The 15,271-nt window shown below is 39.7% G+C and overlaps 2 protein-coding genes across 2 annotated transcripts in view; one reads left to right on the top strand and one right to left on the bottom strand.

The window, feature by feature from the left end:
- LOC116150991 (histone H2B type W-T) overlaps positions 1 to 5,598 on the bottom strand; it is a 23,509-nt gene extending 17,911 nt beyond the window's left edge. Inside the window, exon 1 of the mRNA XM_064483170.1 lies at positions 5,332 to 5,598. Coding sequence (XP_064339240.1) covers positions 5,332 to 5,598 — 267 coding nt within the window. The remainder of the gene's footprint in view (positions 1 to 5,331) is intronic.
- RAB9B (RAB9B, member RAS oncogene family) lies at positions 5,460 to 15,271 on the top strand. Its single transcript, XM_010996822.3, has 3 exons — positions 5,460 to 5,606; positions 10,302 to 10,391; positions 11,743 to 15,271. The coding sequence occupies exon 3, from the start codon at positions 11,785 to 11,787 to the stop codon at positions 12,388 to 12,390; it is 606 nt and encodes a 201-aa protein (XP_010995124.1). The 5' UTR covers positions 5,460 to 5,606; positions 10,302 to 10,391; positions 11,743 to 11,784; the 3' UTR covers positions 12,391 to 15,271.

Here is a 15,271-nt window from a genome sequence, read left to right as displayed (position 1 = left end):
GTAAACAGAGCCTCCTCTCCTCTAAAGCACTTTTATGGCTGCCCAAGACATGACTGCCCCCAGCTTCCTCCCTGCAATAATTGATGTCATTGATGTTGTTGCTATCTTATACGTATAGTGGCATTTAAATTTTGTTTTTACTTTTTTTATTAAGATTTTATTCTTTAAAGCAAGTTTAAGTTCACCGAAAAATTTAGGGAAGACACAAAGATACACCCTCTCCCTTACACATGCCTAGCCTGCCCCATTATCATCCCACACCAGACATCCCACACACAACATCCCACCCAAGAGCCGTACATTTGTTACAACTTATGAACCTACATTGACACATCATAATTACTCATAGTCCATAGTTCTTACTTTAGGGGTCACCCTTGCAGTTGTACATTCTATGAGTTTGGACAGATGTATAATGGAATGTATACATCATTATGACATCATACAAAGTATTTTCACTGCTCCTCTCCCCCTCCAAAAAAATCTGACGACTACTGATTTTTTTACTGTTCTCCATAGTTTTTCCTTTTTCAGAATGTCATATAGATGGAATCATACAGTGTGTAGCCATTCAGTTGGCTCCTTTCACTTAGTATATATGTATTTAACGTTCCTCCATGTTTTTCATGGCTTGTTAGCTCATTTCTTTTTAGCACTGAATAAAATTCTACTGTCTGGATGTACCACAGTTTACTTATCCATTCACCTACAGAAGAACATCTTGGTTGCTTCCAAGTTTTGACAGTTATGAACAAAGCTACTGTAAACATCTGTGTGCAGGATTTGTGTGGACATACATTTTCCACTCCTTTGGGTAAATACCAGGAAGTGTAATTGCTAGATCACATGGTAAGAGTGTGTTTAGTTTTGTAAGAAACTGCCAAACTGTTCTCCAAAATGACTGTAGCACTTAGATTTTTATCTACTAGATTGTCATTCATGAGACCAGATGCTATGTCTGTTTTTGTTCATCACTAGACTCCTAGGTTCTAGAGCAGGCCCAGACACAGAGTAGGCATGTATATTTGCTGAATAGATGGATGAATTAATTACCTGAATTATGGAATCAAGAACATGCTCACAAAATTTGTAAATGGAGCCAAATTGGGAGATGAGACTAGCATCTTAGAATACATAGTAAGAATTTTTTGTGACTCTGACAAATGGGAGAAATGGCCAGAAATGAAATATAATAAGCACTGATAGAGCAAAAGAGGTAACCATTTTCAGAAATGATTGTTGATATTATAAATCTAGTCAAAGCATATTTGTACTTCATATCTAGTCACTATATTTCCTGAGCAACAGTGACAGAGTTGTGGGTGTTTGATGAGGCCAAGAGGTTGAAAGATCTAAAAGCCAGGTCCACAGGAAGACTGATGAAAAGACTTGCACATACTTAACATGAGGAAAAGGAGATTTAAAAGATGTATGAAATCAATCCAGATAGTTAGAGGCTTGTTACGTTGAGGAGGGATTGCACTGACTAGCACATTGTGCAGATGGCCACCATCCCACTCCTGTCCCTGCTGCAGACATCACATTTTCCCATTGTGATATAAGCAGTAAATTTCAAATGATCTAAATTGGCAAATGAGGTGAAATTGTCAAAGATATTGATTAAGCAAATAAAGTTTATGCTATATATGAAATTTAAGAAAACCATTCTTCCTTTAAGGCCATAGGAAGATGACACTTTAACCTAACTTAACATTACAATTAATATAAACTGATCTTTCATAGGCTTAGAACACAATGCTTTCTTTAAGAAAAGTTGAGTAAGCTTACTTTGGATGTTTTACACTAGCCAACACAATTTTCAAAACATTACAGAAACCATCATATTATGATATACACGTTCATCTGAGCAATGTTTTGCAGCATTTGTGACAACAACAGATCTGTAACGATCTCAAAAGGAAAAAAGTTAAATATTTAGTCTTTCAGCCTTAGGAAAATTCTTCTTTTAAAAGGGAAAGTTGGGTATTTTAGTGAACAATGACTTCTTGCACAGAGATGCTGAACATCATATTTGCTTTGAACTTTTTTCTTTTAACCTGCATTCTTGTCGACAAGCAAACTGTTTTTAGAAGCTACTCACCATCCTCAAAGGAAAAACTTATATTTCTGATTTCATTTTTCCTTAAATTAAGAGAGACTTTCTCAAAACCTATCTGCCATCTCTGAGGTCAGAACTAGTACCAAAATAGTGGGAGTTAGAGGTGTGAGGGTGTGTGTGGGAGCTTGGGTGTGGGTGTAATTGTTACAAAGATAGGATTATATTATTTCATTATCCATGGAAGCATTATTAATGGAGGGCATGGTTTGACAGACCTCAACAATGGATCATTTGGAACAGTCCAGTCTGAGAGCCACAAAACCTACAGCTGTTGGTTTGAAACTTTGAGCTGTTCTCTCATTACCAGCAGTAGTCATGTTGCTTCTATTCTATGTGGATGGTAATTGCTTTTCAAGTGGCCTTACAGACTCTTTTAATATAGAATTTGCTTCGGAATCTTCGAGCTAACATAGGATTTTGCTTACCCCTAAAGGTTCCAACCTTCTGCAAATACATAATGCCTTCAGCAGTTTAGAATTTCTGACTACAGAACCGAGCCTCTGAGCCTAGAAATTAAAAGGCCCTTAAAACTTCAAGTAGGTTTGGGGGGATTCTCAAAGATGACTAAGCTTTTGGAAAATAGCATCTAAGGAAAAGATGAAAGAATCCAGATTCATGTAAAGATGAGAGACTAATATGAAGGACTGCTATTTTGAGTAGTTCACAAAACAGTTCAACAGAGTGCAGAACGAAAACATTGGAACATCAACATATTTGGTTTTTCATCATTCTTTTAAAATTTCTATGTTGGAGCATTTTTACTGTGTATGTATTATAACTTATATATAAAGTTTATATGCACAGTAGTACATGTATAAAATCTATAAATGCATATACATATATTGGGCCCCATGCTCAAAAGTTTTTTTATTACAGATAAGAATGTGTGAGTAAAAAAATAGTCCTTAAAGAATTATGTGCTTTTCTTCTCCATCAAAAGAGTGTTTCAGTGTCTTTGTGTTGGGGAGCGAGACTGGTTTAAGTAGGAGCACAAGGGATTCAGTTAGATCCATTTATTTTGTTTTTAAATAACCATAATTGCTGATGAAACAACATTCATTCATATTCAACAAATATTTTCTGAGCATGTCCCATGTAATAAGCATTGCCCTAGGCTCTGAGGATATGATGTTGAATCTAAACAGTCACAAACCTTGACTTTATAGTGCAGTATAGTTTAGTGGAGGAAGACAGCTATCAAGCAAATACTCATGCATTTAAATATCTCATCATAAAGACAACCTACTGAATGGGAGAAAGTATTTGCAAATGATATGACTGATAAGGGATTAATATCCAAAATATATAAATAGCTCATACAACTCAAAAAAACAAACAACCCAATTAAAAAATGGGCAGAAGATCTGAATAGACATTTTTCCAAAGAGGACATGCAGATGGCCAATAGGCACACGAAAAGATGCTCAGCATTGTTAATCATCAGAGAAATGCAAATTAAAACCACAAGGTATGAGATATCACCTCACACCTGTCAGAATGGCTATTATCAAAAAGAACAAAATAACAAATGTTGGCGAGGATATAGAGAAAAGGGAACCCTCATACACTGTTGGTGGGGAAGTAAACTGGTGTAGCCACTGTGGAAGACAGTATGGAGGTTTCTCAAAAAACTAAAAATAGAACTACCACATGACCCAGCAATTCCACTTGGGGGTATATATCTTAAAAAACCCACTAGTTGGAAAAGACACATGCACCTCAATGTTCATAGCAGTTATTTATGATTGCCAAGATATGGAAACAACCTAAGTGTTCATCAACAGATGAATGGATAAAGAAGATGTGGTGCGTGCGCATGCACACACACACACACACACACACACACAGAGGAATACTACTCAGCCATTAAAAATGAAAATTTGCCATTTGCAACAACATGGATGGACTTGGAGGGCATTATGCTAAGTGAAATAAGTTAGACAAATACTGTATGGTACCATTTATATGTGGAATCTAAAAAATAAACTAGTGAATGTAATTAAAAAAACAGACACAGAGAAAACAAATTAGTGGTTACTAGAGGGGAAAGGGAAATGGGGAGGGGCAAGATAAGGGTAGGGGATTAAGAGGTACAAACTACTATATATAAAATAAATAAGCTACAAGGATATATTGTACAACACAGAAAATACTTTGCCAATATTTTATAATAACTATAAATGGAGTTTAACCTTTAAAATTGTGACTCACTACAGTGTACACCTATAAATTATATAACCTTGTACATCAACTACAATAAAAATTGTTTTAATTTTAAAAAATTTAGGTCTCATCATAAACTGATAAGTATTACAAAGAAAAGAAGAGCAGGATACAGGAGGCTACAAGAGAATAAATTGGGGGCACTTTCTCTATTCTGGGGTTACTGAAAAAGACTACCCTGAGGAAGTGACGTTTAAGCTGGGGCCTGTGGGGCTGGCAGTGTGGTTGCGTTGGGAAGAGGTAGGGAGAGAGAGGCCTAGGCTGAGGAAGAGTGCCTAATGGCCCTGAGGGGACAACTGGGGAGTGAGGGGCAGTGCCACATATGCACGGGTTATCAGACATTGGGGAAGCTTCAGAGATGAATCAGCCTGACGGGGATGGAGTACAGGCTAAATGACCCCAGGAGCTCCACCCTCCTTTGATCAGGAAAAAGATCACAGAGGGCCACAGGAGACAAAAAGAAGTGAGTGGCTGGGTGGCTTGGCACAATTGGAACATTGCATTCTATGCAGCATTTCCGGGAATCTCAGGTAATGCTCTGTGTGGCCCCCTAGGACAGAAATCGGCAAGGGTAACGGGCAGCATGTTTTCTCTGCCTGAGCTACAGATGTGAATCTTGCCTTTTGGATGACAATGAGAATTTCATGAGCAGTAGCCAGCCAGAGGGCCTAGTATTGTGTCGTGATCATGTATTTCCCTGAGTTATTTTAAACAAGAGGGTGTCTGTGCTATCCTCTTCGCAAAAGCAGAGGGTTTGGAGGTAGGGTAAATGAGGTAGGTCGAAGGATAATTGCCGGAAATGAGGCTGTGGACCCGGGCTGCGGAGATGCTAAGTGGGAGAGCAATTGTTGACGAGCCATTGTCGCTGTGCCTACTAATCTGCGAGGGGAGGGGAGGAGACAAGGGAGACCAGGGTTGGACACTGAGCGTGGAAGAAGTGTGAGCGAGCCAGGGAGCGCTCTCGACGCGCGAGGGCGGGAGGCGGCTACCCTGGGTCCTCGGCGCCGAGAAAGGGGCAGCAGGAGGCGGCGCGGGCCCCGCCCCCTCCCCTGGCGGGCGCGGGCGCGAGACGCTGCGCGGCGGCAGCGGCGGGCGCGAGCAGCAGCTGTCAGGCCACCGAGGTCCAAGCTGCACTTGCCGCCCCGTGGAGGACGAGGAGGAGGCAGGAGCAGTGACGGTGTCGCCGAGGAGCCGGACTGCCGGCACGCAGAGCCGACCGGCCTGGCCCCCGCGGCCCTCTCCCGCCTCTCTCCCATTGTGTTGGGTAAGGTGCCGGTGCGTGGGCAGCGACGGGGGCTTAGCGGCCGGAGGACGCAGGAGGCCGGGAGGTGGGGGGGCCTGGGGACAGAGGGAGGAAGGGAGGTCTAGGGGATCCCTGGAGACACTTGCACCTGGGCAAAGGGACCTCGACGCCGCGGGGGCCGGAGCTGGGGGGTGGGAGACGGTGGAGGGGGGCGTTGCTGAGTAATCCCGAGCGGCTGCCAAAGCCCGGCAGAGAGGCGCAGGGCTCCGTGGGGAGCGGGTGTGGCTCAGTGCGCATGCGCCACGGCTGCTGGTTCTCAGAGCTGGGGATGAGGTGAGCCGACCCGGGTCCGAGGTAGTTGGAACTCTGCGTGGCATCTCACTTTCTGGATCCCTCATGCTAACGGTACCCCTGTTGTAAAGATGCCAGCATTCCCGGCCTCCTAAGAAAGCTTCTTTTTCCTCTACCCTGCTCAGTAAATGTCACTCAAAGCTTTCCTATTTGTCCCAGGCAGTCTACTTAGGAAGAAGTGGCCTGGGGACAGTGCCAAATTGCTATCTACTGTGCTTTCAAGCTCATATCCCCAGAGCTGTCATTGTGAGGAGTGAAGGGTTAGAGATGAAAGTCCACATTGGACCCTTCTAGTTGCATGTCGGATATAAATATGGGCATAAATGTAGGAATAGCTCTTCAGTGGCATGACAGCTGTGCATTTGGACTCAATGGACTTAGGTGGTAACTTGTTAGCTCTACGAAATGAATCCAGTGCGTCAGAGGGCTTCCTCGCCACAGAACCCGCTCACCCCCCTCCCCAGCCCCAAGCATCAAGTTGTACTGGAAACAACCTACACCATTTAAGGCAGAGAGTCTCAAAGATCCAATCATTTCTTATTTGTATTGATTTTTACGTATAGTAAAGAAAGCCCCACCCAATTCTCCAGTGCAGTATTTCCAAATATTGTGCCAGGAATCAACAGTGAGTTGAATAGCCTCGACCGGTGTGTCACCACAAGATGGGCTTTCCCCACAGCTCTAACTATAGCTTCTCTCCTGTGCAGATTGCCACCAGGGCCACTCTCACTCACTGCCTAGCCCTCCCCTGGTTCTCCTCCCCCACCCTCAGCCCTGCAGTACACATCCCTCTCAAAACTTGCTCCCAGACAATCTTGCACTATGGATCTGAGCATCATTCTACCCATGACAACTGAACTGATGTTGCCAATTTGCTTTTCTGTATTTCTCTCCATCAGCACACTAAAATGTACTATTTTCAAAGGTTCAGGCTCTTTCTTACCATTGTCCTGCCTCCTCCCTCACCTCCATCCCCACCCCCAAGCATCCCCAACTAAATACAATAATTTTAATAAGCCTGTGTGGGTGCAGACACAGCAGATTTAGAAGGTTTCAAGTGTATCAAACAATAAAGAAAGCTACCAGTTATATGAATTTCTAAGTCATCTTACTATTCAAGACTTAGACCCTAATTGGGGAAAAAAGTGAATCAACTGTCCTTAGAGAATGTTTGTTAATCTGGGGGAAATGGAGTAGGAAAAGGGAACTGCGTGTCTGGGATGTTTAAGTCATTTAAAGCCAGATCTTTCTCTGAATAGGACCAAGATCAGAATAAACATTTTAGTCCAAATCCTACCTTGATATGGGACCCTTAAGGAATGTGTAACGGATTTGACTTTCCTAATAAATGTACTTAGGGTTAGCAAAGAATTCCTTTGCCTACTTAATGCTATCTTCTTTTAAGATTTGATTTAAATTTGGCATATTCTGGAGGAGAAAAAAGTTTGATTTGCTTTTATACTGTGCTAGTACTTTTTAATTTAATTATGTACTGAAGGATATCACACTCAAATGGTGAGGAGGAGGAGGAGGAAGAGGATGGGGATGCCAGTACCCACTGAAAACAAAGTGGACATAATTATTCTGCTCTTGTTTTGGGCAGGAATGGAGAAATTTATATATTTATTTTTTTAATGTGAAGGGAAGGGGAGGGAAACTGGAGCATTTCCAATAAGTTTCAACAGGTGGAATTCCTGTTAAGTCCCATCTAGAAAGTGATCCAGATAAGTCCATAACTTCTGCTCTTTAGTCACCTTATAAATAATAGTATTTGGATAGCTTACAGAACTGGGAATCTGTTGTACCTTTGCATCAGTTCAGAGGCGTTAGTTCCGGGTACTTACCTAATTAATAAACAAATGTTTACTGACTATCCATATAGAGGACTCTGGTGCTGCTTGAGGGGACTTCAAAGACATACACAAACAAGTGCCTTGTGACCCAGGAATTTAGAATTTGGTTGTGTGGGAAAGACCTACTTGTGCAGGAAAAGAAAAAAGATTTTGTTAGCAAAATAAGACAGCATAATGATACTATTTCAACTATAAACTATAAACTATGAGATCTGAAGCTTATATGTTAATTTGTAAACTCCCTGAGGGTAAGACCTTGCCTTAAACACATACGATTGCCAACAATGTCTACACCCAGTGGGTGCTCAAGTGATGAAGCTTTGCAAAGTAGATTAGGTAGGGAGAAACCAGAGGCAGGGAGAGAAGAGCAGGGAAGCTTTCACAACAGATTAGATGCAAGGAGATGTGGACCAAAGTTCAAATATTAGCAGAAGACTGGAAAAGGATATTCTAAGGAAAAATCACCAGGATTTAGTGATTGAGGGCAAGGAGCCAAGCCCAAACTATTCATTTCTACCTCTGACAAACAAATGGGAGTTGGAAGCAGCAGAGGAAAGTGGAGGGTCACCTTAGTAAGCACATAATAGGCACCCAGGTGTTTTCTCAAGCATCAGTTGCAGGATTGGACAAGAAGACCCTTAAGGTCCCTCCAGCACTAAGATTCTGTGGTTTATGCAGATGCTCAAAATTGTTGGGGAACAAGGGCTTCTCAGATATGGAAGAAAGAGGGAAGGAAGAATTGTTATCCTCCCACTGGCAGGCCCTTTCTGAGAAGGGTTAATATGAATCACAAGGCCCCCACCAGTGAGTGAAAGGAGATGGAGGAGCAAGAGGAACAAAAATTTCAAACCAAAAATTTCAGTAAATGCTTACAAATCTTTGCAGACTTCATAAGTTATTCATTTCCCCCCAAGTCTTGTGTGTTAAGTGGGGCAGGTGTTATCAGCTCTATTTTTATATAGGAAGAAAGACAGCAAGATTAAGCGACCTGCCCAAGTTCATAAAATAAATGAATGGGAAAGCAGCGATGAAGACCTTTGTCTCCTGATTGCTGCCTGCCCAGTGCACTTGACTGACCCTGAATCGCATTGCTTTTCCTCCTCTTTCCCTAGTTTAGAGCCTATGCACCCAGAAGTTATGTGCGCACACGACCAAATAGGGAATGCTCAAGCAACTGCAGCATTATCTCAGATAGTTATTAATACTTCATCATTATTCCTGGAGCTGAGTATTTGGTTTCCATATTCACTCAGTCCTTGACCCGTCATTTGAGTTTATCCGCAACAGCCGGGAAAGTAGAGTTAGTGAGTCATTTAATGATGTGAACACCTGTTTGCTAGGACCTTAAGGAAGCTCATTTGGCATGGGCCTTTAGTACTATGAGTATTATGCCCAAGTTTGTACTTCCTTCAAGTGAGAGCTGAAAAGTTCTCCTCTGTAAAATTATCCTAAAGACCAGTATAAAAAAGAAGTGTGCTAACACTTGTTTCGTCTCCATTTAAAGAAATGTTTGTTACTTGAGCTACTTCCAAAGACAGCAATTTGAGAGCAGGGAAAAAGGACAAAAATCAGGAATTGTAGAAAACTTGAGAATTTTTTAGAATAGATATAGACCAAGAAGAAGGATAAAGCCTATCAATTTAGAAGACATTATTTAAATTCATACCTACTGATTTAGCTCTCTAATGAATCCCTTATTATAGGCTTTATCTATATTTGACAAAAATAACATGAGACTGTTAAGCAGCAGAGATTTCTTGAAAGCTTCTTTATTCCTCAGTAAGAAAGACTACTCAACAAATCGAGGAACTGTTTTTCTTTTTAGACCAGTACTCTTGATGCTTCTTAAATAAGACACTTGCCATAATTAAATATAATTTTAAATGAAGATGTGTTTGAATTTAATAAAGCCAGCTAAATACTAAAACCTGTGTTTAAGACAGATGACTGAAATTAATGAGTAAAATAATTAGCCAAGATTATATATTGTAAACAAGGAATCCCCAAACATATCTTTTTCTTCTCTGATCTTGTGGAATCAGTTGCAGAGACAACCTCAAGGCAGATTGGGGAGTGCATTAATAACTTTCTTGTAGATGGGAACATTGGTAGATATAAAGGAAAGGCGTTTCATCTCTGACTTAGGATTTCAGCATATCTTAGACTCCTCTGTGCTTTCCCTTTCCTGAGTATCACCTAATGTGAATGTCGCTACTTTCTTTGATTTACTTTTACTTTGAATGGCAAGTTCAATGATGAGACAATATAAAACTTTAAAAATCATATAAAGTACACTCAAGTTAAGACAAGTTAAAATTCATGCAATAAAATTATTTTGTCCATGTTAAGTGTTTGTAGCATTTGAACTCTTTTTAAGAATATTCATGAAAAGCATCTTCTGTAGGTAAGTTGAGGTTTGTCTGTTTTTTTTTCCTGCTTGATCATATTTGTATCTATAGCCTTTATTTTATTATAAATTTTAAAAACTAATGTTTCACAATCTGTTTTTCAGAATCCTAAAAAGAAAAAATATAACAACAACAAGAAAAAGACTAAGATTGTGACAAAGACACAACTGGGTTTATATTTTATTTTCTTCTGGGTAGGTATATATTTTATATGTTTTTATTTGATCTCTGAAAAATGTATAGCACAGGGAACCATATTCAATATCTTGTAATAGCCTATAATGAAAAAGAATATGAAAAGGAAAATATATCTCTATATAACTGAATCACTATGCTGTACACCAGAAACTAACGGAACGTTGTAAACTGACTATATCTTAATTAAAAAATAAATATTAAAAATAAAAAAATGCTAAAATGAAAAATAAATATTTAGAAAAACGTATAGTTAGTATACATGCACAGCAACATAACTTTAAGAACTACTGAGGGTTTTTTTAATCTACATTTCAAATGTGTGTGCCTCCAGAAGCTCTTTTGCATGTGCTCTTTTGATTAGTGATTAGTTTTCATCAATTTAAGTCACTTGCATAAATAACACCCAATAAACATCATCATTGTTGAGTTCCCACAAAGCTAGTGTAAAAGTACCTAACAGAATCTAGTACAAGGTAGTTGTTCAGTAAACATTTGATCTTTTTATTTTAACCTGCATCCTAGGTGTTCCACCTATAGACACGTTGTGGAGGTAACACAAAGGATACTGTATAATTATTAGCTCTTAGAGTTTACAGTATGTTTTCATTGGTGTTACTATGGAATTAGAAACTAAATCCAGAAATTAATAAGCTTATTCAAGATTTTCTTCCTCAATGATAGCCGTTATAATGATACCAGTCAACAGTTATCAACTTGAGTGCCATTGTTCCCCTGAAGAAAAGATTATGGAAGATCCTTTACTTGTGAGGGTATCCATATCCGTGCAAGTATAATGGAGCAAATGCCTGAAGAAACCTGATACTTTTCTCTTTTCCCAGTTCTGGGGTCCACTGTAATTCTAACCCAGACCTCTATTAACAGAATCAAGATTCCAGCTTACACAGCTTTCTCTCCTCAATATTTCTTGAGTCCCTCGGGAACAGACTTCAAACCCGAAACCAACTTCATACTTTTTGCCTCTTGTTTGGAACTGTCCAAACCGGAAGCTAACATGTTACACATTTGAGTAATATTCCTGTTCTAGGCTTTCTCGCCTGGAATAGGATCAGAACTGAACCAGATTACAGCACCATCTGCTAGTCCGTTTATCCATGGCATTCGGCCATCTTCCTGGCACAGGCAAGAAAGAGACTTCAGGAAAATAAGACCTATTTTCTCCCTTATGCAAAAAGAGTTTTATTCCTTCTGCTATACTATATCATTTAATGAGCATGAATCAAGAGAAGTTAAATTAGAAGGCCTCGTATTTCAGAGAAATTTACTATGCAGTTGATTTCAGTTTCAGATTTTAACTGTCTTCCCTCCTACTTTTTCTTTTATTTTCAGGCTCTCTTGGTTATATACTCCTTTCCATCTGGTGCTGCAACAATGAGTGGGAAATCCCTGCTCTTAAAGGTCATTCTCTTGGGTGATGGTGGAGTTGGGAAAAGCTCACTCATGAACCGTTATGTAACCAATAAATTTGACTCCCAGGCTTTTCACACCATAGGGGTAGAGTTCTTAAATCGAGATCTGGAGGTAGATGGACGTTTTGTAACTCTCCAGATCTGGGACACTGCAGGGCAGGAACGTTTCAAGAGCCTTAGGACACCCTTCTACAGGGGAGCAGACTGCTGCCTCTTGACCTTCAGCGTGGATGACCGGCAGAGCTTTGAGAACCTTGGTAATTGGCAGAAAGAATTCATCTACTACGCAGATGTGAAAGACCCTGAGCACTTCCCCTTTGTAGTTCTGGGTAACAAGGTAGACAAAGAGGATAGGCAAGTGACTACTGAGGAGGCACAGGCCTGGTGCATGGAGAATGGAGATTACCCTTACCTAGAAACAAGTGCCAAAGATGATACTAACGTGACAGTGGCCTTTGAAGAAGCGGTCAGGCAGGTGTTGGCTGTAGAGGAACAGCTGGAGCATTGCATGTTAGGTCACACTATTGACTTGAACAGTGGCTCCAAATCAGGATCTTCATGCTGTTAAAAGTAGGAAGCCTTTTCAAAGTGTGCCCCAAATTGGTCAGTCAGTAGCATAAGAATAACTGTGCCCCTCTAAGAGCGCACACACATACAAAAGGGTGCGAGATAAGGTTATGATGGTGAATCAGAGCCTTTCAAATTGAAGTTGTAGAGCGATTTAAAAAAAAAAAAAAAGCTTTATCAAGCCAAGTGTATTTTGCGTGATTTCTGCTATTTCCTTCTTGTGTGTATCAGGACACTTCAGAAAGCTTTAGTCCTGAGAGATTTAAATATTTTTCACATCACAGTTTAAACTTAGAAACCAGCCGCATGAAGGAGTTAAAGAGCTACAGCTATCCCTTAAAGCGTTCCATTTATCAACTAACAAATGTCACCATCAACTCTTGCCAAGCAGTTTCTGACATGTCTGTCAAGGGGAAAAAAAATAAGACTCTGAGCCGTATTACAATAAAAATAATAATGCAAACAAAGATGTTCTAAGCTTCAATTATAAAGAGGTTATAATGATTAGGAATGCAAAAGTATAATGATGTACACTGCCTTGTTTAAATCCTCATGTGTGATTTGCTCCCAGCTGAGCTTTTCAAGAAATACTGTCTCAAGAAGAGATACACTAACGACATTGGAAATTTATTATACTCCTTGTGTTTAAAGTAACAGGGTACTAGTGAATGGATTATGCTCAAATATGCCAACCACCCTTGCAAATAAATGGTTGGTCTGCTTTCATGTCGTAAGTCTACTTTTGCTGTGCAGGGATGTTGCTTCTCTGGCAACCTCGTATCAATTTAACAATGCTGTTTAGTATATGACTTTGGACACACTGCACTCTGCTCATAATTTTGATGGTCCTTTGGTCCACAATACTTCTCTCAGAGAAGCCTTCAGAACAGATGGGAGGATACTGGACTTTTCTTACAACGTTCCTTAACTCGAATGTTTATTGTAGAAGAAGGAACTGATTTCTTTTATGTTGCACTATATGTTCAGCTGGCCAAACTAAGACATTGAAAGTAACAAAAGAGAACATACTTTAATCCAGTGTTAGAATGAACGTCTCATAATTAGAGTTGTCCGACAGTGGAATGGACTGCCTTAATGGTGAACTCCCTTCCAGTGAAAAGAGTTAGGAAGATGTGGATGACCAGGTATTGAAATACCATAAAAAAGATTTTCTGTACTGGCTAGATATTTGGTTTAAGGTCCCTTCCAGCTCTAAGTTCTAGGAATCTATAAGCTACAAACTATATTTCAGTGCCATGTTATAATTAGATTTATCTTAAGACAGCAGCTAAGACTATGGAAAGGGACTTTAAAATTTCTCAAACTATTCTGGGATCAGCATTTAACAGCAACTACATAGCTCTTTTGCTTTTGCACTATGGCAGGAAAAATTCTTGAGCTCTGAGTAATCATTACATGCCCGATATAAACATCCTAAAGATACTATATTAAAATGCAAAAATGGTTTGTCAAATCAAAATCAAAACTTTGTGATCAAATCAAATTTTGATTTGACAAACCATTGCCAGCTATATACTGTATTATGAATATGCAGTCTAGTTCTTGCCAGTTGATCTATTTGTCTTGCATAGCTTTTAATCTGTACTCTTAAAACATCTCTGATAAAAATAATGACCCAAGATAGTGAGGGACAGTTAGAAATGACCCCAGAAAGAGACCTAGGTCGGGGAGGGGACAGGAGCTTTCACAGGAATATAGCCTAGAACTCTCCATTGTAGCCACATATGGAATCAGCCTTACATGTGGGACCTTATGTGCTTTAAGAGCTCTGGGACTTTTTTGCCACATAGATAAATGGAAGATGATATTTCATCCCAGTAATACTCAGTATTTCCCATTTAAATATGGTCCTGACCCCATTGTCCAACTAACTTTGATGCCAGAAGTCAAAGCCAGAACTGGGACCCCCACGGCTCTTAAGTATTGGTCCCTATCCTGCCTATGCCTATAGCCAGCCACACTGGTCTCCCAGTTCTATGATTATTTTGCTACAATCATGTTAGGGTGAAAATCTGTACATCAGAATTGTTCAATGCTAATTGTTTAAAAGTGCATGAGACCTGGGGCCTTCTCTTTCTACTTGCACTCTGCTTATAATAGTTTCTATCTGTAGATCTCAGGCCTTCATAAAGAACTCCACCCACTCACAAAAGTACTTGTCACTATTTGAATGGCATGTGATCATTTAAATAAAAAAATTACTTGAGTATCCCATTCATAGGCCTCCTGTCCATCCAAGACAAGTGTTCATTTTATTGGCAGGTCAATTGAAGCCCCTTTCCCCTTAGCCACACCAATTTTTTTTTTTTTTTGCCAAATCACTACACAATATCTTAATGAAAACACTTAACATTAAGTGACAAAAACAGTGGCATTTTGGTGAGTAATACTCAGTGGGGTGCTCACATATAGTTTGGATAAGATTAAAAACCACCAAAGGCTGAAATCTGTGAGTACCAGGAACTGTGCACATAGGCTTAGAAATTGTGTACTCTAGAATGTGCAGTGCAATATTTTCAGTAGGTGTTTTTTTAAATGAACACTGGATTTTTGAACAAGATATTTCTAATTGGAACTATGCTGTTTTTCAATGGTCCATTAAACATCATACAGAATATTTATTTAATTTATTTTCATGTATTGGGCTAACATTCAAGGGGCCTCAGTTTCCATATGTCTTCAGTGGATTGACGAATTTCAGGTTAATTTGTGCCTGCCTCAGTCATCTCTACTTTACCCTGAGGTATTCCACAATCCTCTTGTTGCAGGTGCTGCTAAAAACTCAAAATTGTGTATCAGATATTTTGTTTCAACTGTAAAAAATCATCTGTGTTAAAGTGAATAAAAAGTGCATTTTGAAT

This window comes from Camelus dromedarius, chromosome X, assembly GCF_036321535.1.
Source record: "Camelus dromedarius isolate mCamDro1 chromosome X, mCamDro1.pat, whole genome shotgun sequence".
Classification (NCBI taxonomy): domain Eukaryota; kingdom Metazoa; phylum Chordata; class Mammalia; order Artiodactyla; family Camelidae; genus Camelus; species Camelus dromedarius.
This window is presented reverse-complemented; position numbering and strand designations above follow the sequence as displayed.

Excerpts from the sequence above, each read along its gene's own strand:
- RAB9B (XM_010996822.3), top strand. The coding sequence starts at position 11,785 with ATGAGTGGGAAATCCCTGCTCTTAAAGGTCATTCTCTTGGGTGATGGT.